Genomic DNA, 25,241 nt, shown 5'->3' with positions numbered 1-25,241 from the left:
AGTGTATCTACCCATGTGTATCCACAGGCATAAAAAATCAGCTTCTCCATGGCTGAAGTTCAATGTGCAGCTACCGTGACAATTCAGAATGCAAAAGTTGCCGGTATGGTCATCCTCTGTCTTTAACCTTGTCCCTCTAACCTGGGTTAAAGGGTCAAAGTTAGGGTCAGGAATCTTCATCTACTCCAGTTTCTGCTACATTGTTACATAAGACCAATGGCCTTGTGCTTCAGGGCTTCTTCGTTCACACAGTGCTCCAACAGCTAGTAGCTTTAGGTTTTAGAAATGAGCTCCAACCAGACATCTGTTGTTCACGTCCATTCTGGTGTGCAGCAAGACGCATTGTTTACTGTAATTAACACTGATAACTGCTTACAGCCTAGTCCCAGTAACCGAGGCAGCAGGGTGAAGTTCATGTGTGAGGTATTTTAGAGGGGGAAACAAAACATGATGTTTTTAGTTTGTATTGTCCAAATCAACAGCATTAACAGTTTTCTACTGAATGCACTTGTTTTTCCAATGTTTGACCATTGACATTCTTTTAATTCTCTGACAAATCAGTACTGTTACTGCAACCTATTATTGCAACCAGTTATTTATCATCAAAACTCTCCAATTGCATGGTGACAATATGCAAGAGATATGACATACGGAGGGATACTGAGATCCACAGTACAATGTAATTCAATATATTTCAAGTGAGGGTCAAATGCGTGTTGATACATGATAGGTACATTAAATTTAGTTAAAACCTGAGGAAGCAGTCTTGCCTGTTGCTGTACGTTTTATCTTGGGTCTTATTGACATACTGTACAGATTTTGTTCACATTAGTAAAGTGGGAGACACATTTGTCTTAGTGGCATTCTTTTCATTTGAGTTATTTGATTTATTTAAATATTTATGAATCTTTAGTAGTTTGACCATGTACAAATGTATTATCTTCTGTCCACTTTTGTGCATACTAATATGTATTAAACGTGTTTATTTATACGAATTTGATCGAGAGAGAAATCTGAAATCATAAATTATAGTTAAGTAAATAATAGTATATAGTATAAGTTTGCTTACTGTGATAACTCGCAAAATCGGTCTATTTTATCCGACTTAAAATGAAAAATGAAAATAGTGTTGTTAAGTATCGTGAAAAGAAAGCAGACGTTTGTGTATTTATTTAACCAATCTCCCCAGGGCGGTTGAATCGACAGTAGACAGTTGAGTTTCTTCTTAAAATGTATTATGCTTACAACAGTTCAATCATTTGTTGACACAGATCACATGTAAGCATATTTTAATCTGCAGATCCCACGTATGCAGTCCTATACATCACATTGAGGGACAGACATTTCAAATGAATACTGTTACTGGGTTGTCCATTTTCGCACGCATTTCTTGCATCTATTGTGAAGAGTATGAGAGCGAATTGACCTATTTTTACAGGCATATTTTCTAAACATTGAAAAATAAATTCAGCAAACAATATTTAGCAGCACGCTCTATATGACTCCTTCATGTGTATCACAAAACATCTCCGATCTGCTGAAAATAATATAAAAATAAGGATTTTACACTTTTACTTTCAAATACAAATATAATAATGACACATTTCATTTTTTCATGTTACCAAAAAGTATAAAGTGATTAATACGAAACAACACCTATTAACACAATACCAGACCACAGTTCATTTGAAATAACAGTGTATAAAAATAAACTTTTTGAAAAATAAGCTACGTTTTTCCCCTTTTACTGACCTTTCAGGCGTTCCGTTTCTATAAATGGAAGATTTCATACCTAGAATGTATTACCCTCCTTGACGTAAAATACAAAATTAATAGCAGAACCTACGTGGTATAAATCTCTTTTGACAAAATGGAATATAGTACAGATTATAAATATTCGCTTTATTAAACACCAGTTTGTGTAGAAACAGGTAGGCCTAGATAATACATTTCAGGACTGGTCACGTTCGCTCTGAAATAACTCTCGTCAACGGTTGAGTTGTGCCACCAGTCTGACGTGCTGCACGTTGTGTAGTCGAGACTCTTTTCGCTCTCCAGAGAACTCGCCCAATGGTTCGAACTGTAGCACTGCTGGAGACTGCAGGGTGAATAATCAAAACTCCCGGGAGGTAAGTCATGACTCGCGTCCATCTGCGTGGGGTCGCTGTAGCACAATGACGAGGGAAAGGAGGCGTAACACTGAGGTGGCGAGTAAGTGTTCTCATCCGGACTGGGCAGATTCAGTGATTCTGAACCAGAGGAGGGAGCCTGAAAAACAACAATACAAAAGCAGATTAAAAACAACAATCAATTAAAAAAAAACGAAAACACTAATAACTTTCTGGCACTTACACTGACTTTGATGTTTTTGTCTATGTGTGTAGCCAATAAAAATAGTTGCATTGCTTCAGATAACATGAAGAAATATAATAATACCCAGAATCATCTTAATCACTGCAATCATAATTTTTGTTTGCCACAATAATAATAGTTTCTGTAGCGAATTCTTACCCAGTTTTGGCAGTTGTTTTCGGTGTATGATGGGAACTGTTCATGTGACCACGGCAGCGATTGGGAAGCAGGGGGAAAGTTGCTATTGGTGAAATCTTCTGCCTGGAGTATCATGTCAATTAATGCTTGATCATTAAACTCGCAGGTCTGCATCTGGTCATTACAGACGTTGAAGTACTGCGGCTGGACGCTGTTCACTGTGATCGAGTTTCCTGACCACACATCTGCATAATTAGGAAGCAGAAAAAATGGGAGCAGAACATGGTCATTCATCGTATTTAAATCACATCAGATGTGATGTCACTGGAGCAACAGCCAGTTAAATCACATTTAAATGCACGTTTATAAAAGGGTCCGAATACAGTGAAGGTATAGCTAGGAAACTCAAGAATGTCATCAACAGCGTCGCTTACAACGCAGTCAAGAATTTTCTCTGAGGGAACAATCAACAAATGTAAGTTTTTTTTTATATAACATTGGAAACGAAATCGAACTTTCAACCTGATTTATGAATTTTTTAAATATTATAATGTATAACTGTTATTCGGTGTTTCATTGGTCTCATATATAAAATGTTATAATATCGTATATGTGTAGGCTATATAGCTAATTTATTATGAAGTTAATCAAACTGTTTCTTTAAATGTCGATTCGACGTAATATTATATTTCAGTTAATTGCTTTAGATTCATCTGTTCAGTTTGAATAACGCGGGGGTCAGATTTTTCTAATTTTAAGACACCCATTCTGTTACAGAGACATAATTTGCACGGCAATAGATCTCAGCTGTCAGCTCTGTCCATGTTTTTACTTGATTGTTTTATTGGTTGTTGCCTGCATCACGTTGCAATCTCGTTAGCGTGAGCATAGAGACCTTCACCAGTAACAAGGAAATAATGTATCTAACTTACCTGGAAGGGGAGCATAACACGGTTCCTGGCTAGACAAGCATTGGTTTGTCTGTGTAAGAGGAAGGAGAGAAAACATGCTTAAAACACCATCCAAGAATGATTCGTCCAGCATAACATATTCTAACATTGGTACATGTCAAAATGGTACTTTACACTCATTTCAACATTGTAATATATATTTTTTTAGAGAAGCGAATTTCATCTCACAGCTTGTTTTAACACTCCTTATGAATCTTAAAAATAGCAGAGAAGTGCTTTCCACTCTTGCTTTAATTTTTAAGAGCTATCCATGAGAGATTAATTCATGTCTGTCTGTACACCATGTTGTAATGCTTCTGGCATTACATTAACTTTGAGCAACACATATAAAGACGTTACCTTCTCCTGGTTGTGTTTACACAGCATTTTCATGTTAGTGATAACGGAACTCAAATATTGTGCAACAAATAATAATACTTTAAATTTAAATTCGTTACTCAATTACAACGAGAGATGAATTATTGGAAACAGTCTGTCAGATTTTCAGCAAAGATGAACTGTAAGTGGGATAGCGTGGGTATCGTTTAGAATACTGGGACCTGTTTTCTACTTCAGAACGCAGCTGCGATTACGCATAATTTACTATTTTCCTGCCGTTGCGCTCAAAGATTTTAAAGTATTGAAAGCAACAACGCAACCCAGAATGAACAGGCTGGTGCTACCAGGTCAAATTTCTGTCTGTTTCTGCCAATTTTTGTCTGTTGACTCTGTAGTTCCTGACGTGTCTGGTAACCTGCTGAGAGCACCTGACACACTTCAAGATGTAGATAATGTACAAGACAGTGTAACGTGTAATTTTCAGAAAGAATTTTAGCAGACTCTAGATCGTTATGAGAACAAGTACTATGGTTAAGAATCAGAATGATTTTTATATGTGAGGTAGCCTGCTGGCAGTTGCATGCTTGCGTGTTCAGTGGAAGCAAGCTGTGTCTAATAAGCTCCAGAGTCATAAGAGAGGCGGGCAGGGGAATTTTAAAAAATAAAAATTCTTTTCTTACCGTTGCAGTTTTCATTGCCTGAAGTGCCCTTCTCTTTTGCAGCAGCTCCCTGACTGTGGCCTTCACGCGGACACCTTGGTATACCTTTGGTTTATCTGTTTCATGAACAAACACATGTAAATATTACTTTCTGCCAAAGAGCCCGGGCTTGGCTCCCTCTCTCTACAACAGAGTGAGTCGTTCAATAAAACCGCTGTGGTGCTTGTCCTTATCATTGAACAACAAATATAAATAATTAAAAGTATCCTTTCTACATTTGAACACATTTTTGTATATATAAAATAATAATAATAAATTCGTTTTCTCTCTAAGTTAAGGACAATGTGGCATACTGGTTACATTGAATGTCCCAAGTTTAGTTTTTCCTCAACGTTACAAGACAGATAAAAAAGTCCCTTCGTAATTGTTCCGCCTTTATCCAGAGATTATTGGCAATTTCGACCGGACAGAGGTAAATTCTTTCACGACATTCAGCCTTGACGACACACTATTGCTGTTTAAAATACTTTATCTTATCTAAATTTAAGCTCTTATGGGATCTTGTCACTCCCACTGGTACAGGTTGTATCGATGAACAGAATATTAAAGTTTCGCGTGAAGTTTTGGATATAATGTCATCAACGAGTCAATACCACAGCTGGATGGAAGAAATAGGAAGCAAAACACAAGGTTACAGCTCGTGTAATCTCGTGTGGATACCTTTGCTGGTACAAGATCATTGCATTGTCTTTGCAGCAAGTATCAACAAATGGGTTACCGTCTCGAATTACGATAGCTAAAATACGAAGAAACCACTCTGTCATTACCAGCTAGGGGGATGTCGGAAAAAATAGCACGTTCAAGTTTAAGGTAGGTGTATTGCCTAAATTAGAGCACATATACCTGACAGGTCAAAATCGGAATCGACAGGATAAGAAGTAAACTGCCTTTTACCATGTTAAAGAAAAGGAATACGCCACTGAAGAACAAAAGCCAGCCCGGTACGATGCCACGAAACATCTCTGGAAAATTTCTCTGTCAGCATCAAGTAAGTAATTTTTCTATATTCGTCGACACAGTTATGGGTTCATAACTGTGTGCTTTCTTCATTTCTTAAAACGATTTGCGAGTATGTGTCTGTTTTGTCAGACAAACTTAATTTGAATCTCGCGACAGTGTCCCAGGATTGTTTGAATCGATATGTGTTGCAACATGGTGGCGCCCCTCCCCCTAACAATCACTTTCCCAGTTGTAGTAGCGCGCTAAAATTAAATGATCTCGCAAGCCTATGCACATTCTGGTGTACACTGAAATGTTAACGGCGGGCACTTTATTGTGATATTTGGGTGCTGTTGCCATGTGCCAGGTCAAAAGGGAGAAAAGGTGGAGCGCGAGTTGCAAAGGAAAGTGGTGGGTGGGGGGAATCAGCTCGCACGTCAAAGTATTTGTGCGTATTCACAAATAATCACATCACCCGAATTGTCTATTTAGGTTTATCTGATAAAGAAACGCATTAGCCCAATATTTACACTGAAGTGTCAGGGAGCTGCAGATCTCTCGGATGTATTGATATCCTATCCTATAATGCTGACAGTCACATCCTGATAAATATTCATATATTTAAATCCCAGCTTGTTTAGTGACCTGTAAATGTGTCAAAGGGATTCTGTCAGAGCGATGGAGACCCGCTCCCTTGCAATGACAATTAACTTTAATGGTGTTTTCATAGGCTAACGCGTTGCCTACACATTAGTTATACTGTCACTCCATTTGTGAATATGAAGAGCGGGTTTGAATCAAGTTTCCGTTGTGACTGAAGTGAATCGCTCGTTTAGAGGTTGTTCTAAGCAGTCCAAGACGTAAGTATGTATACAATATAACAGGCATATATCGCATTTTGAAAAACAAATCAATTTATCAGCGGAAATTTGAATACCTAGACTATTCTCGTATGTTTTTCACAGTTTAATACAGTATAGTCTTGTCGTTATAATTGTGATAACATGGTCGTCGTTCTACTTTACATATTTTTCAGGTAAAGAACGCCGCAGAAACGAAAACGATCATTGCCAAAATGGATAAAAACTCACCAGACATGTCGATTGAAGAGAAGAGTCACAAAACGTCGAAGAAAAACTGTGATATATGAAGATTCAGTGTTTGCCTTGGCTTAGTTATACTGTCAAGGAAGAAAAATGTGCAAAATCTTAGCAAAGTCTCCACGTAAACGTCCAAAACTAGGAAGAGGACCTACAATAATATTGTGATATAAGCTAGCATGTATTAGTTTGCCCTTTCGCCTTGCATGCTCACTATTTAAAACCTCCAGTACACAATGATTTGACAATCAATGATTGCGCGTTATTTTCTATTTGAATATTCAAATTTTTTCCCACAAAAAGAGGGGTCCGAGAGACACAAACTATGTTAGTATCTAAGATAAGGACTCTCTTAAAAGCACTCAAAGGGATTTTCAGCCCAGACCCAAAACAAGGTGACATTTTTAACGTTTTGTCCACTTTTTGGTGTCTCTCATTTAACCGCCAACAGAACGTAGATGATACTATTTTACTATTAAAATCTACGTAGCCCAAAACTTTACGCAAGACACCAGCTTTTTACATGGCAGAAAATTAGACCAGCGGATTCGTGCCACCTACAGTCGGCAGAATTTCAAGTAATATTCAACAGAGTGAAGCAGTGGGCGTAGGCCAGAAAAGCATTCTGCTGAGACAATCCTCTCCTCTCATCACTTTGACCAAGTTATCCACACCTCCACTGAACTCTACATATCAGGAAAGATAATACGTTTGGTACATGAATATTGTTTATTCACTGCTAATTATCAAGAGATCCAAACATAAATTTGAACAAATGAAAGTGCATTGATTTAGGGAACACCCCTGTATTATCAATATGATTCTATGTGAGACAACACATTTAGATCGCACAGTATGAGATCCGAACAAAATGTTTAGGCGATACATTTTGTAGTCTTTTATTTGTTAATTTATTTATGTAGAAAATAGCAACGCTAAACAGGAAGCACTAAAAAGGAACAGATTCAGTCAGAGTATACATATCATTATTACACGCCTTCGACCTGCGTGGGGTAGGGGACCCCTCATAGGGTGAGATATTTAACGGAAGAATTTGGGATTATCTTCATTCCCTTTTATGTAAAAAACACGCGCGTGCACACACACATGACAAGCAATCCATTTCACTGTGTGATTATTCTTGCGGTAACACAAAACGGCAGAACAGTTTTCCCACAACCGTTCCCTAGATACCTTGTAAAAGTATGTATGTTTATGCTGTTGGCGCATTCTGCAAAACACGAAGCCTGTTTTTTCAATACGTTTGTATTAAGGTTCTTTGGACTCTTGACCCACGATTACCGAACGAAGTGGTCTCTTTAGATTAAACCTGACCTGTTGAAAGTTGAAACAAAACCTATTTATTAAAAGCGTAGCTATTTGTTTTTCTTTATATTTATCTGGAACCATATATCTTCAGATATATGCACTTATAAATATTACATATTCTCTCCCTCTCTCTCTCTCTCTCTCTCTCTCCACACACACACACACACACACACACACACACACACACATATATATATATATATATATATATATATATATATATATATATGAGAGAGAGAGATTTAAAAAATATATATTTATTATTATTAATTAATTTGAAAATGCTGTTTGCTTACAATACCAGAAATTCACATTACATATATTCCGCATACTTTTAGGCTTTATATTTGCATGTATCAATAATAGTCAGGGGAGGAGACAGACTCTGGCCCTGGAGGTGGTGGGTGTGGGCTCTGCTGTGGAGTTGGCCTCGGGGAACAACTGGATTTAAATCTATTGGAGCCACTTCAGGCTCAGCTCTTTGAGCAATAAAAAAACAGACCATAAGGCCTTGAGGTGCCGAAGGTTCTCCATACTGTGCAGAGCGGTGATCCTCAGAGATGTGCTCATGAGCATTTTGTGTCTGCCTGAGTTGTCTGTCCAGCACACCATGCATGTTCCAAAATAGGCTACTAGTGTAAAATTGCCCATTGACATAACTGCCGGCAAACATATCTTTTGACCTACTTTGGTACGTTAATCTGTAACATTTAATGAATTAAATCCATTTTGGTATTGACAATTAGCCTAATGAATCATTGTGACTTGTACATCGACATCATGATATCTAACAAATCGTCAGTGCATTGTAAAAATGTGTGTTTGCTAAAGCGAGCTAGATTATTCAGTTATTGATATCTTACTGCCCAGCAGCACACTAATGAGGTCAAATTCATGACTTATTATGTTGAGGACCACTGGTGTAGAGACTGAGCTGGGGTGTGGGGGTTGGTGGACTGCAATGTGAACTGACCTACTCCAGTCCTGCAAGCACTTTTATTCATTCAGGTGAAACCGCAAAAAAACTTTTGTAGTAGTTCATACGGAAATAAGCACATAATCTGGAAGGATCTAGTTCCAAAATCTTGGCTATAGATTATATCTATTAATTAGCAGGTCCCTGCTAATATACTAGAGCTGGCTCTGGGACAGTGCAATGTGCTTAGGGCTCAATTTTTAAGAGGTGTTATGTTTTTGATTGCAAAGCAATATATATATATATATATATATATATATATATATATATATATTTTTTCATTTCAGCTGAAACTGAGTCATCACAAATGAGTCATCTCAAGATTTAATGATCAATAACTACCACTAGGGGGTACTTGGATAACTAGAAATGAGTCATTTTACAGAGAAGAACTGTTTCATCAAATTTTTTTTCTTTAAATTGTCTTAGGAAGGAAACTACCGCTACAGTACCGAACACACACAAAATACTGAACACAAGTCTGCGTCCTGGACACTTTGGTTTCAACCAGCATTTTCCACTAGTGCAACCAACGCTAGCTACATTCATTTTCACTCGACATGTGACAATAGCAATTTGCTACATTGCCAAGGAATTAATCAGACCTCATACAGTATGTGAAAAGATACATTCCCACAGAATGAGGAAATTTGTATTTTTTAAGCATTTCTGTTGGAGAAGACAGGGTTTTCCAGTGTTTGATCCTTTGGGAGGGAAGTGTGACTCTGTGTGACCAAGGTTTGTGATTTAAACAGTGTAGTTTGCTGCGGTGCCCAGCTTCCAGCTTGTGCAACAGTTTCAAGGAAAAAGCCCCTTTTTATATCCTTATATAACACACCGTGTTGAATTCGGCAGTTACTCAGATTAACAGCAGATGTTATGTAGGAATAAAAACAATATAATAGTCACAAGTAAGCCTGTCTCGTAAAGTAAAAGAGAGAGAGAGTGGGAATTGTGGTGAACAGAGCTGTGATGATGCAATCTCCAGCATACCCCTTTCGTAACAACATTTAGCAGACACTCTTATCCAGAGCTACCTACATAAATTACAGTTTTATCCATTTACACAGCTGGATGATTACAATTGTTTAGTGATTACACCTTCCCTGATTTTCTGTCTTTCCCCCATGTCTTTTCCCTCTGTGCTTGTCTCTCTCTCCCCCACCTACTCTCCCTCTGTTTTGGTCTCTTTCCTTGACATAGAGAGACTAATCTCCATGCTTTTGATGAATTTATGTGATCTGACAGCTGGAGAGTGTGGATAATATTACTGTCTTAACAACTGTCAAAGGAATTCCCATGTGACGTTTTCTCTGTACCTCAAGCTGATGAACTTTAAATGTTGAGGAACCCTGTTTTGTGTGCATTGTTAGCTTTAAAAATGTCTTTAAAAATGAATCAATACTGGAAATAGATAAAAGCTTTAATTTTCTTGTGAACCTGGGCATATTTCAAGTTTTGAAATGAATAGTGTATATTTAGGACCCATTATACTGGGCTTGTGTGTTAAGCTTTTCCTTTACTAAAATGAAACCAGTATTTCATTTGTTTCTGTTTCATGGTTTTCCAATAATGAATGTAAACCACCTTTCTGGCTGTCTGGGAGTGATGTTCCAGTATTGTCCCAGTTGCCTCTGAGCTTTCTGGCTTTTTACTAACGTCTACATAAACATACTCATTGCAGCACCATCTTGTGTCAACTGCATTAAAAGTCAGAGCAGGGAAAACCCACAAAGACTAGCGAAGACATGCGCCATGAAACATCCATCCTGAATTAATATCGCCATCTAGTGTTTGATCACGATACCTCCCAAATTTTGGTGAAAAAAAAAAAAACATCAAGCATTTTGAACGTAACAATATTTTTCGTCTTGAAATCGCAAGCAGTGAATGAGGCTTCACACTTTGAAGTCATAGGTGTGTTTCATCTGTGGCTATCCTCATATATATATCTTAAATTTGAGTCATTTTATAGTGGTGTGTCACTTCCTCTCCTGAATGGTGAGGGCATCATTTGGGGAGAATTATTGCAATAATAAATATTAATGATATTTGATGATATATAATTACATCAGGAAGTGCAAAAAAGTACTTAATATACCTATAAGGCTATGTCACATCCTGTTCAATACCCAGTTAAAGGCAGTGCAAAAGGCACAGCATCAGCAAAGTGCTGTTTGCTTATTAAAAGGCTTATTGGTCAAACAAACTGTAAATAGTGATCTGAGGGGCAAATCCATTTCTTTTGAGCTGCATTTAAGGTGGCTTCCTTTATGTGAACAAGGCCTGTTAGATATGTTGATTAAAGTCTGTGGTCACTGTTCAAAACTCACTCACAAACTCACAAACACTAAATACAAATTAAGGAGTATATATATCAGTATATATATCAGTCATACAAAATTTTGATAAAGGTTAAGAATTTCGATAAAGGTTGAGAATAACATGGCACACTCTGTACAGTACTGTTTTTCTTTATTATTATTATTATTATTATTATTATGTAAGGTACAAAATGGGAATCTGTGACAGCATTTGTACACATAGATTACTTTTGAAAAATCTTAACTTTTGGAGGAGTGTGGTGTGCAAGGTATGAATGAACATACAGCAAATCTACTACTGATGTGTGATTTTATTTCCCTAAATGTGAATGTCTTATCTGTACCAGCAGAACCTGACCCTAAAACAGCAAGGAAAACAAAAAAAAGTTGTACAAGGCCATTTTCAAAGTGTTTTTTTTTTCATTGTGGTGATAAGTAACACACTGTGACATACAAAACTCTAAGACAGTTACAGTTTTCTCAGCAGACAGCGTTATCCAGAGGAATGTTCATTTTTACATGTTATCCAGTTATACAGATGGATATTTTTTGAAGCTCCTACTGCAACAAAAGGTAGTGCAGTGAGTACACAGAAGATGAAGACTCTTATTTTGCCTTCAGACGTATCTTCAAGACTTTATTGGAATCTAAAATGTTTCCAAAGTCATTTGAAGACCGAGAGCAACTATTCAATTCTTGTTCATTTGTCAGGCCCCTTAACTGATCTCATTAGCAAGCCTCATTTTTCTCACACTCACTCACTCATTTGCTTATTCACACACTCAGTCACACTCACAAATGCTCAGTTACTCTCTCTCACACACACACATACACACACCCATGGATAATACACATCACACGTCAACACACACACACACACACGCATGTGCATACACCCATGGAAATACACATATGCACATATACACACAGAGCATGATTCCTTCACTTAAATGCACAGCGTTGCAACACACAATATTTGCATTTCCTCCATGGGGAGGGGGGAGAAAGGGCAGGGATTTCAGACCAGCGTTCAGACTGTTCACTGTGGAGAGTGTTCAGTACGCTCTCCGGACCTCATATGGAGACCAGGAGCCGCTGCCATCATCTTTGGCCCAGGAGAGGGTGTCGCTAGAGGACGGGGCTGTGTTGGAGTCCTCCGAGGGTAGCGGGGTCATTTTGGATGCCAGCTCATTGGGGGTAGTCATGTAGGAAGGGCAGGCCAAGTAGCTGGGGGTAGGAGGGTAGGAGGTGGGGTAGTGCGCATCGTCCAGAGAGTGCAGCGGGTAGGACTGCGAGGTGGAAAGCCCCGAGCCGCGGCCGGAGGTCCGGTAGTGGTTGGGACTTGTGGTCTCTGGGCTGGTCAGGGAAGGTGGGGCTGGAGGTGGGGCCGGCGCCGTGGCCAGCCCGTCAGAGCACAGGACCTCAGTCTGATTCACAGCGTCTGTGGTGTTCTGCTCCCAGGAGTCTCTCTGCAAGAGGAACCAACCAATGAGAGGACAGCCGACAGTCTCTTTCAAAGAGGAGCAGACCAATGAGGGGACAGACTCTCTCTGCAGGGGCGGTTGACCAATTAAAGGACAAAACACCACATCTTTCTGCAAGAAGAATGGACCAGTGAGAGGCCGCCATAAAATCTATACCACCAGGTTCCCTCAACACAGCATACTGGAAGACTGGTGAGACAAAGGGAATGAGCTTTTTGTTTTTACTCGACAGTGACCTGCTTTGTCCTAAAAGGGGGCTTAGGTCTGTTCACTGAAAATAATTTGATAAATTTGGTTTTTGGATCCGCAAGTCCAAAAAACTGTCATTTTTTTTAAATGAATCCCAGGTAAAAATGTTCTGGCTAGGTGTAGCAAAAGTGCAACAAGCAAAGGTCCTCACCAGCCAATCAGACTCTTACACACTGGTCCGCTGACTGACAAAAGAACCTCAAACGCCCTTTGAAGGGGAAAAACTGCCCTTTGAAACACACTGCTAGGTGAGGTGACGGAAGTGGTCGTACTGTTATCAGTGTCATGTTAGAGGTAGGAGAGCCATACCAGGAAGAAGTGGGAGGAGTCCCCAGAGAAGGTGGGTAGGAGGGAGGGCAGCGCTGCCGGGGGGAAGAGAGAGTTCCCCCCAGTGGAGAAGGCAGAGCTCCGGTAGTCTCCCAGGGACTCGGGGTAGTACCCGTCCATGAAGGAAGGGTATCCTGTCATGGCAGTGGGGTCACAGGAAAGGGGCTTGGATCCAAGGGTTGGGGTGTAGCCCTCCGGCGAGAATGGCTTTGTGCTGTGGCAGAGCTCGGTGTCGGAGATAAATGGCCTTCTCATGCCATAGTAACCAGGAAGCATGTGGGATCCTACACAAGGAAACAAACACAAAGCCCTGCTTTCATCTCTTTCAGATGACAGTTATTACATTTTTTTCCTTTCACCCTCCTCTGACTGAGCTAACCTACCCTCTCCTGGCCATGAGATGTTCAGATTCAGATAACATGTTGAAGGGCTAGAGACAGCCTCCAGCCATAAACATTGGATGAGAATGTTATATTCTTCTCATCTTTACATTTACAATGAGGGAAGACGGAAAAGTTGCTAAGCATCATATGTATCAAAACATGATGGTCTGGGATTACTCTGGGTAAGAGCCCGTGCCAAATAAACAAATAAATATATAAATACATCAGGTTTGTCTTGACTGTTTGAATTCTGGCAGCAACTGAAAGAAAAGTTCATTCCAGTTAAAGGGATTAATGAAAAAATCTAAATTTCAGCACTCTGTCTTGTGTGCGTTTGTCTCACCTGGCATTTGGACGAAGGCCGACTGAGGAGGACTCGTTCCTCCCTGTAAAACAGAAAAAAAGATCACTGTTAGCGTTATCCTCCTGATGATCCTAGCCACAACCCATAGTTCCCTGGGCTGTAGCCTGATTGGCCTGCATCATAACTCCTCTCTGGGGTCCCAAGTCAGCACTTCCCATCCCTGACATTCATGTTGCCAATAGCTAGTGCCCTCAGACACTGATCCAGGATCTGCTAATCCTAATGCTAATTTTGTCCAACAAGATGAAACTGACTCAGGCTCATGTTTCCTCCCCTGTGCAGAGACAGGCTTCTTATGGATGAAAATGGATATGTGTGGGCAGTGTTACATTTTAGCTAAGGCAAGGTATCTGTGCCTAGTATGTGATCTACAATTACATTGACAACAATCTAGTCTGCTGTCGTTTTCAAACGAAACCCAATGCAGCTGGCATGATACCACAAGAGATACCACTAGCTTGCCAAGCTAAAAAAAAACAAAGCTCACAGTTACAGGAATTAACTGTTCTTGCTCTGACTCTTTGCAGTGCAAATGCAGTTTACAGCAATAAAAAACGCATATGCCACAAATTAGTGTGTGACAATGAAATGTGTCTGCTTAAATTTTTTTTGGAAACTATGGCTCAGACCACATGTGTTTGCAGAACTACTACAGGTGGGGGAACATGTGCTACATAGCTGTAATGTAATCTAACATGTCTTTAATTTATGATTTAGTCCGTTTTGACAGTGGCTGTATTCATGCGCAGCTCTGGATGATCACTGCCCATGAGAGAATTTCTCTGGAATGGAGTATGCAAATCCGTGCCTTGTCAGCGAGCGGATAAAAAACCAGCTCCCGGGGCGCTGTCACACGCCTCTTCTCAGCCTTATCTGAGCATCTGAGCTCCACTGAGACCCGCCACCTGTCAAGGCCCAGAGAGCTGCAGTGGACGGGATGAGGGTGACAACTGAGGACAGGGCCTGAAATGGGTAGCATCTTATCCCTCCTCTCCTGTTCGCCAGGTTTTTCTTTTTTTTTGGAGGGGGGGGGGGGGGGGGGGGGCAGAGACAGAGGGACAGAGGAAGAGAAAACAAGAGAAAGAGGGAGCGAGAGAGAGAGGGACACACACGAGGATGACAAGCTCCCTGCGCTTTGCATATTGCAAATATGAAAGAGCTGATAGCTAGGCACGTTTGGCTGGGGGCAGGCAAATCCTGCGGACTGGATTTGAATGTAATTTGCCAATGCCAAGACTTCCCTCTGCAGCCCACTCATGCCTCAGCACCTCTCTGAAGGCTCCATATGGAAATCAGGCTGCTAAAACCTGGGCGGGGAGGTGGGGGTGGTGGATAGATAAACCAGGAGGACTCTCTTCCTAAGGTCCATTGCCTGGGGTCATCTGGTGGCACGAACCAAAAGCAGAGAGACGCCTCAGTCTCCAGTGCCACTCAAACCGGCAACACTCGGTTAGAACTCAAATGTAAAGTTCACACAGACAGCACTCCCATTCCAGTGTAAAGTTCACACAGACAGCACTCCCATTCCAGTGTAAAGTTCAAACAGATAGCACTCTCATTCCAGTGTAAAGTTCAAACAGACAGTACTCTGCACTCCAAGTAAAGTTCACTCTCTTACCACTCTGACATAAACTTCAAATAAACAGCATTCGGTTAGCACTCGAACATAAAGTTCAAATAGACAGTGCTTTGTTACAATAACTAATATTCCAACCGACTGCTTTCTATTAGCGCAGAGACTTAATATACACAGTGCTCTAGCAGCCCTAGCATCGCTGTCCCCATGTCTACAACATAGCATGGCTTTTTATTTATTTATTTATTTAATTCGGGGGGGGGGGGGGGGGATTTTATGCCCAATTAAATACTTTACCCATGGAAATTTGCTTCAAAATTGTTCCATGTAAATAGAATTATTATATACATACTAAGTGATAACTCCTAGAAAATGAACCCAGTGAATCCTTATTGGCAGTTTGATGACCCTGACTGAATAGTAATAAAGCATAAAGGTTAAGATAAATTGTTCAGGTGTAATGGCAGTTCTGAACACACCTACACACCAATTTTCACATGTGCTTTCCAATTGCTGAAATCATTTACTTCACACAAACAGTAAGTTGTTTCTTTACCACTGATATTTCATGACTTGATTTACTTGTCCCTATTGCAAGTGTCCCTATTGCTTCCAGAGCTCAGCCTTCGACCTGTGGGTCACACAGGGGCCCTTGGCTTGATAAACACAGAGTGCAACATGGCCGTGCCCTCACTGGGCACCTGTTCTTCGCTGACTCTGGGCCAATCCCCTGGCCTCCATTAAGCACTTCTTATCTTGTTCTGATTACCTGCAAGATCAGTGCCAGCCATGGGAGGGCTGTGCATCTGTACACCTGTGTTAGATACCTGTAATGTCTATTCCCTGCTGGTCCATCAGCCTCTTATCACAGGGAGGGGAGGGTCGTTCAAATAACTGTCAACCACAAAGATACGGCTACAAAAGTGCTGCTTCCAACCACCCCCTTCCCTGTTCATCCTTGCACTGCTGATTAGACTTTTCTGCCACTGTACTAGTACATTATAAAAATTACACGTAGCACTTGAAGTGATAGCACCGAAATTCCCTCTCTCATTTGAGCAGCAAACTGCAGGCCTGTGTTTGCCATTGGTCAATGTGAAGCATTTCTCGCTGGCTAAGGAGAACGCGCGGAAGCCGGAACACGTTGACAGCACCACTGCTGACAGAACTCACGCAGGGCTACTTCCCTTGAACGGTTTCCTCCAGCCTCTGTCGTGCGGATGGACACAAAAAAACACAAACGGTACATTTGCATGTATCTTACAGACTGAAGGCTTTTCCTGTTTGTGTGAGTGGCGCCATGCCTGAAGCAACAATGGAGTGCTTGTCTGTGTCCGGTGTGGAGGGATATTGTCTGTGGGCATTGTGGAGGGCGTTGGTGTGTTCAGCTGGTGTGTCATTACATGACATTATTCCGCCTACCTGCTTGGAGCAAAAGTACAGACTCACTGCTGATGGTAGAACTCGTGACTCCTGCAACCAGCCCTGTTTTAAAGGGAACAGTTGTTTTCTGTGCAGTCTAATGCTACAAATGTCGATATAATTGCAGTTTAAATTAATGTGAAGTTATGAATTTTCATGGATAGTGTGTGAAATACAACACATGTGTGCTACCCTGGATCAGGGTATCTGCTGAATTAGTAAATTATACAACTTCTCTTCACCACTGCAGGCATTCTAATTGTGTGATTTCAGTGTTTTTTTTTCTTTCATGAGGTCTGACATTTAGCCTCACTTCACTACCCAAAAGGGAAAAAATGACATCGCCTGTGGATTCTATATTCTGTCTGGTCCCAAGTTATGAATAATTGGAACTGAATGGAAACAGTTTGTACGTGAGGATTGAGTCTCGGCAACTGTCTCTGTCAGTCCATGTGAACTTCATACTGATGTATTACCCACTGATAAGCATATCTGGCACTCACAATGAGGACAGACTAAAAGAAAGAGTGAGTGAAAGAGAGAGAGAGAGAGAGAGAGAGAGAGAGAGAGAGAGAGAGATACACACCCTGTCATAACCACTGAGATGCGCGCACACACACACACACACAAAGTCAGAAAGATAAAAAGATAGAAAGGGCTGAATGCACATGAGCACAAAGAGACAGAGGGAGGGATAGATGCACAGAGAGAGTGTGAGAGAGAAAAGTTACTGACATTACATTAATGTAATGTAATATTAATGAAACTCACATTGTATCTGGATCCATTTGTCTGTCTTGATCTCTTCTCAGCCAGGAGGTCTTTCACTGTATGTTTCACTCGGACTCCCTGGTAGACTCTTTTGGAGTACACATCTGCAAGTAAACCGCTCAAATATTACGGACATTTCCTTCTCCATAGTACATAGAAACTGTACACTACTGAAAAATGGCCACAATGACAGAAACTCCAATGCCAAGATGCCAAGATACACAACACAACACAACACAATTTAACTGACAGGCTCACTCCCATCCACGATTCCAGTGGAGTCTGAATTCAGATAAAATCGAACATCTCTACAGCAGAGAACTACTTGGTATTTTTTTCACTTGTTAATCTGGTGTACTAAAAAAAGAATATTTATAGCAGCAGATGTTTACAAGAGAACATCTGTCATCAAGACTGATTTCCCATCATGTACTGTGTACAGTATAAAGCCCTCTTACCTTCAGTCTAGACTGGAACAGTATTAGTAGTATTGAAGTTAGTAGCATCTCCATCAAAAAATAATCCAGTAAATGCTCCCTTGCTGTGTTGCCTTCTGAGACCCACACAACGCTCTAAGTGAATTCTGCCCTCTTCCATACACATACATATGGCATTTTAAACAAAATAATTGCAAATTAACACTGACATACAAATTAGGCTCCACATTTGGTTATCGTAGTCTGCTAGTCAAAACTGAAGCCCACGAAAAGTGCCCCTACAAAATGGAGGTAGTCAATGAAAAATACGTCCCTCTGCTGAGAGAAGACATGATTCAGTGATGGTGGTAATGGTGGTGGTGGGGGGCAATTGGTACTCAACACCTTAAGGAGCACTACAACTAAAGCATAGACATGGGTCAAAGGTCACAGAATTTAAAAGCAGGAAATTACTGCCTTGTCATGCTCTGTGGTTTTGGCACCTGACTGATTTATTGCATTGCAAGCAAGAGCCCATGCAAAATATTGTCGCAGCTGTTTTCACGGTGATCATCAGAAATATGTGAATTTGTGCTAGACGTAGTTATTTATGGCATGATTATTGATGACAGAAACGTGTACAATGAATCAATATTGGTGATGTTCTTATATTCCCTCTTATGTTCTGTTATATGTTATGGTGTTTAGGGACTGTCACATGACTTGAACCATACATTTATCAATTGTTATTACATTGATTATTACTAACTGATCATTGTGTAATGTTTAACCACACTAATGTCTGACTACTGCCACTAATAAAAACTCTTTCAAATTCACTTTCAGCATAAAACAAAAAATATTGCCCCATAAGCTACCAAAGTTCTTTCAGTAAATATCCAGCTTTGTGAATGGATTATCAGATGTATGCAATGTAAGTATGTAAGTACGCTACATAAATAAATAATGTAAATGGCCAAAGGTAAGCAAAGCTCAGATCTATGTATTTACAAGCAACACAGAAAAGATCACCAACAAAGCAAAGAAAGTATGCAACTGTCTCTCATTTATGGTGTTACATTGTTTGTTTGCTGTGGCCAGAGCAACTCACGTAGGTGACTTTTTTGGTTAACGAGAGGTTAACTTTTTGGTAAACTATGTTATCCTCAAAATTTCATCATGCAGCCTTCTGGCCACAAATTCAGCCATCAATCAATGTGTCAAGTTGCTGCCTGTGTCTTTATGACATCATCAACATATGACATCTATCTATTGGTGTGCCTGTATCCTCATTTATATCTACATCATTATTGTTGATTTATTCAGTTTTTTTCCACTTTTTTTTAAAACATTTTTTTTATCTAGTATGACTTACAAGATAAATATGGTATGATATATTAAATACACATAACAGGAGCAACAAGAACTAACTTTAATAAGTAAAGAATGTCCAACATTATAGTAAACAGACTGAAAAGCAATGCTAAGAACATATACCAAAGGTGAACGCAAAGCCGAACAATGACCTATAAAAGTATCTTAGCTCAAATCTGTGTTTACATGATGCCAAACTATGATTCAAAAGGGGAATGTGAGTCAGGGCAATAGAAACGATCAGAGAGAGCTACTATAAACTGTATAGGAATGCATTAAAGGATGGAGTGCATGCGTGTGTGTGTGTGTGTGAGAGAGAGAGAGCTACTATAAACTGTATAGGAATGCATTAAAGGATGGAGTGCATGCGTGTGTGTGTGTGTGTGTGTGTGTGAGAGAGAGAGAGAGAGAGAGAGAGAGAGACAGAGAGAGACCACTTCGATGGAAGTGACGCTTACCGATTGCATTGACATTTGCGGTGGTTCTAGTGCATAAGGTGCTTGGAATATCGCCCCAATGGTTCACTCGGTTTTCAGATAGAAATGACTTCTGTTAAAATGGGACAGTACTCTGTGTACTCCCTTGTGTGTATAAGGGGAATGAATCGAGACAACCTATAATTACACCGTTTTGACACCTGTTGAGTGCAGCCTAACTACACGGCAGTGGTGGGTTGCCGGGGTAGAAGAAAGGGGGGGGGGGGGGGGGTATTCAAATACATGAACTGCGACTGTCTGCACGTTAACAAAAACAATGAGCGTAGTGTCTAGGGTTGAACATGCAACGTAAGGCCAACTCTTTGACTTTTTTCTTCTGGTCACACATAATTTATGAAATCCAACTGAACTGATTTTTAATGATGTGCGTTTTTTTCCCCTAAAACCGCTTAAGTAGTGGCATAACTGCCACTAGGTAAGTCAGACCGTGAAAATAAAATAAAACGAGAAAACACATAGCCTAAATGTCCTTCTAGCTGTACCGTAATTAATGTGTTTTTGACAAACAGGCTAGATTTAATCACAGCTTATCGTGCGATCATTGTTTGAAATAATGCATTTTATAAATTCTCATTTAAATTTTGCTACTGTTATTACAAGTAGTAGCCTACTTCCCTGTAAATGAATATCAGCGAAAATGTAAAAATCCACAAATTATGAAGAACAGCATATCTAAAAAGAACAAAACCATACTACTTCTACCACCACCATTAATAGCCTAATAATAATAATAATAATAATAATAGCTACCATAAAGTAGTGTAAAAAAATCATATAGCATATTCCAAAGAAACCGTGTTTTAAAAGAATTACATAAATTATGTGATTTTAAGATCTTTGATAGGCCTAGCTTTTTTCAAACAGCATTCCTAGGTAGCATAAATCATTTTAAAAGGAGGAGACATTATTTGCAATTTAGTACATGATAGGAAATTGCATGCAAAAAAACACAGTGTTATGTAAAATATCCCAGCTTTATGAATGCGGTTTCAGATAAGTGGCCACGAGATTCCTGTGAAGATTGAAATAGATATTTATATAATCATAAGTATTGGAAATCTTACACATTTAAAATAACGTTGCTTTGTTTTAATAACATATAACATATGAATCGAGTGTTGTAAATACATATTGTCTGTTTGTCACCTTCCTATTTAACCCTGGCTATTCTGACACTTACTGACACCTGCCGCGAAGAACTGAAATTCTGTACGTTTCTCTTGTTGTCTCCTGACATTTAACTCAATGTGTTAACTCAATGAGTTAACTCAATGAGGCTACTTGATTATTTCTGTCTGACTGTATTGTACTGATTAATTTATAACGACAATACGGCTACTATCACACCCATTTAACTTTACTCTTGTTATGTTTAGAAACAGTTTAGAATCAGTTTTAAAAAGTTTAAAATCAGTTTAGAAACGAAATTGGCAATAAATTGGTCACATAGACGTGGAAGGACAGGAACTTGTTTTTGACACAACAATCACATGCATTGGCCTATGCGCAGGCCTAACGCTATGACAGAGTGAACGTCAAAGAGCCATCAAGATGAACACCTGTTTCTGCGCTGCTCATGACATGCAGTTAAAAAATACCGAATCGTAGAACGTGAAGGCAGCACAACTGAACAGGCAGTAAAAAAAACTATTTTATCTGAACTCCGGATTTTGACAAAGATTTGTTTTTACACTTGCGATACGAAATAGCAAAATGCGGTCTTACCGGTTTCCATGGTGACAAGTGTTTTGGATCGGCTTGTGTCAATTTCGGTCGAATCGAAGCCACGAGCGATCATTATATCTAAGAAACTGAAGCACTCAGACAGTCTTGTGAGCCCTTTGACATTATATACCTCACCTAATATCGCTTCTGAAGTGACCTTCACCCATTTGTTTAAATGCAAATAATCGGCAGGACGTTTCTCTATAATTTGCATCAACATTCTAGATTAGAGGAGACTAGAAGAGAGAAGCCGTGTTGCCTCTGTTGATAAAGAGGACATGTGTTTTTATTATTATTATTATTATTATTATTGGTTGCTTCCGTCAGGAAAGCTCCACAAGATAAAATATAGTTAATCGGGAAAGCAAAAGTGGCAAACAGCCTAGCAGGTGTCTGAATGTTAAGCTGTTTCTAAATGACAAGAAAATGTACATTCTAATACATTGCCAGCTTTTGATGATAACAGTGTTTTCATGGAAATTTTGGATGACTTTTATAGCAACATCCTGTGGCATAGGAAGAAAATGCATAGTCTGAACAATATTTAGAGCACAGAACATCTGTAATACTCCTTTCTCAAGTAACATATATCATGACTGCCCTCCAGAACATATATGTTCAGCCTCTACACCTGGGTACTCAGTCTTGTAATAGTACTGTGTACATATGCTGCATTCCAAAGTGTTTTCAATCAAAGGCTGAAGGACAGCTGATAGCTTTCAATTCAGAAAGATCTGTAGTGCCATTAACTAACATTGAGAGGAAAGGGCACATGTTTAAACTGTTGTCAATGATAGAGTTTATTAAAACAAATTAATTACAGAACCTTAACTGTGTTATACAGGGGCCAGCGAGATTACTACATTACTCACATAACAACCACCTACAGATTTCAGATGCTTCTTATGTCTGCACCTGATTGGTGGAACACGTGAATCACACGAAAGTGGGTTTTTGTTACCAAAAAAAAAAAAAAAAACGAATCGTCAGTGCTTTATTTTTCTGACAATGGAAGGGATACCTGAGATGCTAAGATTTCTATCAATTCAGACCACAGTTTGTATTAACAAGATAAAAACTTTACCTCAAGTTGGAATTTCCCAATAATTTATTGACAAGTGCAACCCACTCAGCACAATACTTACACCAATACATTGACATGTCATGTACAGTCAATTCAAGTCTGAGTAGTAATGGACAAAACAAAAGCATTTTATGTAATAGGATTTGTTTGTTTTCTTTGAGGACACCTTTACACAGGGTACCTCACTTTTGTTTCAGACCCACCAAGGATTCAGTCCCAGAATCGTGAGGTCAATAATCTGGCGCTTTAGCCACTTGACAACAGTATTCTCTCTGGGTCTACTAAAGTGCACCAATGTGTACTGCTGATGTGAAAGAAATCAGCACTTGATCACATAGATGGATGGTAGTACTGCATGTAAGAACATTTTTAAAAGGCACTCAGATGTGCACAAGATGATGAGCACAAAGATGAAATTAATAACAGAGTACAGTAAATTTTATTTTGCAGTTCTCAATAACCTTTTCTTATCACCAGCACCAGCAGGGCTAGTAATCTGTACATTCTCGTGGCAGATGGAGTTCAGGTTCATGATGTTACATGTTACATGTACAAGTGGACAGCAGTCCAGGGTGAAAACTGCATTCATCCAACAGTGCAGATTTTCAATGACTCAAAACTTCTTCATTTCATGCAGTATGTTTGTATATGATCACTTTGGTCAAAAAAAAAAAAAAAAAAAGAAGAGAAAAAACTATCATCCGCACTTCAAAACATTTGCCTTTTGTGTGAATGGGGCCATGTAATACACAGTATCCTTTATTTTCTTTAGAGGAAGGAATTGACATAGCCTCAGCGATCTCATCTCGGAACAGAACATGAAGGAACACAATGGAAATGCAGATGTCACTGCTCTCTCTTCACTGAACTCACCTCACTGTGAGCACGCAGCACATCTTGTTTCCTTGAGGCTCTGTGCATTTGAATAATTATAAAACAGCTTCAATTGCCAGAATGACCCTGAGTCATTACAGTTTCTGTGGCTGATGTCATATCAGCCTTGCTGATCTCAGCTTGAAAGCATTGCAGTGTTATTTGTACTTCAGCTTGTACTGCCTTCATGCTTTTGCTGCTAATCATTCCAGAATAAAAATGCTTATTACAGTACCATAAATGCTGCAACCTTGGGGACATCAGCCCAAAGTAAACTTCTGCAACAATTTGTTTACTTCTCTTTTCTTTCTATGGAAGATGCAAATTTTAATGTGTATTCTTACTTATCTCAGACAATGGTTGATTTTACCCTTGCTCTGACCTGTGGGGGGCGAAGCACCCCAGGGTATGAATAAAGCTGCCTTTTAATGCAAATGCGAAGGAATTGTAGACTTAGGGTCTCAGCCTCTCCTCTGAACATAAATTATCTTAGTTATAAGTTATAGTGGTTCTTTCAAGAATGCTTAAAAACATGCTGCAAGGAGCAAAAACGCCAAAACTCTGGGAGTGGGTACAATGAGCAACACCATATCGTGAAATATTGCTTATTGTGTTACTTATTTACGCCCTCTTCTGCTCTTTTATAAATGTATAATTGTTGCATGTCTGCACAGAATATTAAGAGCAGTGGATCATCAGCACATTTAGGTTGTCCCAGCCTTTGTCAGAGTGTGAAGGCCATTTCTTGGTGTTTAATCAACCACATCTTGATTTCTATCAACACAGATGTCATCAATATCTGAGAGTGGCGGATAGGTAACCCTCAAGATCATGTTTGTACCAGATAACAAGCCCTGTTATCAGAATCAGAATCAGAATCAGATTTATTGGCCAAGTACGTTAGCACACACAAGGAATTTGGTTCTGGCCATTGCTGTCTCTCAGTAGTATAGACAATATACAGAATGTACAGAGACAGTATACAGAGACAATGTACATCTTATTTACAGACAAAATACACAATATACAAGCAATATACAGATAATATAAAGACAAAAAATATACATAAAATGCAAGTGTTGTGGTGGTGCAAGCAACAATAATGGCATAGCAGATGATACTGCTCAGCTATTTATGAGGGTGATGGCATGAGGAAAGAAACTGCTACTGTGGCTGGTAGTTTTGGTGTACAGGGTTCTGTAGCGCCTGCCGGAGGGGAGGAGTTGAAAAAGGTTGTGTCCAGGGTGTGAGGAATCTGAAATGATTTTCGCTGCCCGTTTCCTGGTTCTTGAAGGGTACAAGTCCTGGAGGGTGGGCAGGGGAGCACCAATGATTTTTTCTGCTGTCCTTACTGTTCGCTGCAGTCTGTTCCTGTCCTGATGTGTGGCTGCTCCGAACCAGTTATGTGCATGGGGGCGTGCTGTTCACATTACGGGATGTGTCATTATGTTACATCTTGTCATTTAACAGATGCTCTTTTCCAGAGAGACTCACTAAGAGAGCAAATATAGTGCACTTAATGAGGCTGCA

General features: G+C 39.7%; 2 protein-coding genes across 2 annotated transcripts; both read right to left on the bottom strand.

Annotated features, from left to right (window-relative positions):
• Positions 1-1,987: 1,987 nt before the first annotated feature.
• LOC118774402 lies at positions 1,988-6,535 on the bottom strand. Its single transcript, XM_036523749.1, has 6 exons — positions 6,529-6,535; positions 4,460-4,554; positions 3,423-3,471; positions 2,512-2,735; positions 2,146-2,268; positions 1,988-2,098 (listed from the first exon to the last, which is right to left on the bottom strand). Exons 1-6 carry the CDS (start codon positions 6,533-6,535, stop codon positions 1,988-1,990), a joined length of 609 nt encoding a protein of 202 aa, XP_036379642.1.
• Positions 6,536-12,220: 5,685 nt separating this feature from the next.
• Positions 12,221-23,734, bottom strand: c3h11orf53 (chromosome 3 C11orf53 homolog). The gene is made up of 5 exons (XM_036523747.1): positions 23,712-23,734; positions 17,743-17,860; positions 13,953-13,995; positions 13,209-13,510; positions 12,221-12,635 (listed from the first exon to the last, which is right to left on the bottom strand). The coding sequence occupies exons 1-5, from the start codon at positions 23,732-23,734 to the stop codon at positions 12,222-12,224; spliced, it is 900 nt and encodes a 299-aa protein (XP_036379640.1). The 3' UTR covers position 12,221.
• Positions 23,735-25,241: the final 1,507 nt, after the last annotated feature.

The sequence above is a fragment of the Megalops cyprinoides genome, chromosome 3 (genome assembly GCF_013368585.1).
Source record: "Megalops cyprinoides isolate fMegCyp1 chromosome 3, fMegCyp1.pri, whole genome shotgun sequence".
Classification (NCBI taxonomy): domain Eukaryota; kingdom Metazoa; phylum Chordata; class Actinopteri; order Elopiformes; family Megalopidae; genus Megalops; species Megalops cyprinoides.
The sequence above is the reverse complement of the archived record's forward strand: the minus strand, read 5'-3'. Positions and strand labels throughout refer to the sequence as shown.

Excerpts from the sequence above, each read along its gene's own strand:
- LOC118774402 (XM_036523749.1), bottom strand. Across the intron at positions 2,269-2,511 it reads AAAACAACTGCCAAAACTGG|GCTCCCTCCTCTGGTTCAGA; the intron begins GTAAGAATTCGC and ends GTTGTTTTTCAG. Across the intron at positions 2,099-2,145 it reads GCGACCCCACGCAGATGGAC|TCTCCAGCAGTGCTACAGTT; the intron begins GCGAGTCATGAC and ends TTCACCCTGCAG.
- c3h11orf53 (XM_036523747.1), bottom strand. The coding sequence starts at position 23,734 with ATGTGCTGCGTGCTCACAGTGAG. Across the intron at positions 13,996-17,742 it reads CAAATGGATCCAGATACAAT|GGAGGAACGAGTCCTCCTCA; the intron begins GTGAGTTTCATT and ends TCTGTTTTACAG. Across the intron at positions 12,636-13,208 it reads ACTCCTCCCACTTCTTCCTG|AGAGACTCCTGGGAGCAGAA; the intron begins GTATGGCTCTCC and ends TTCCTCTTGCAG.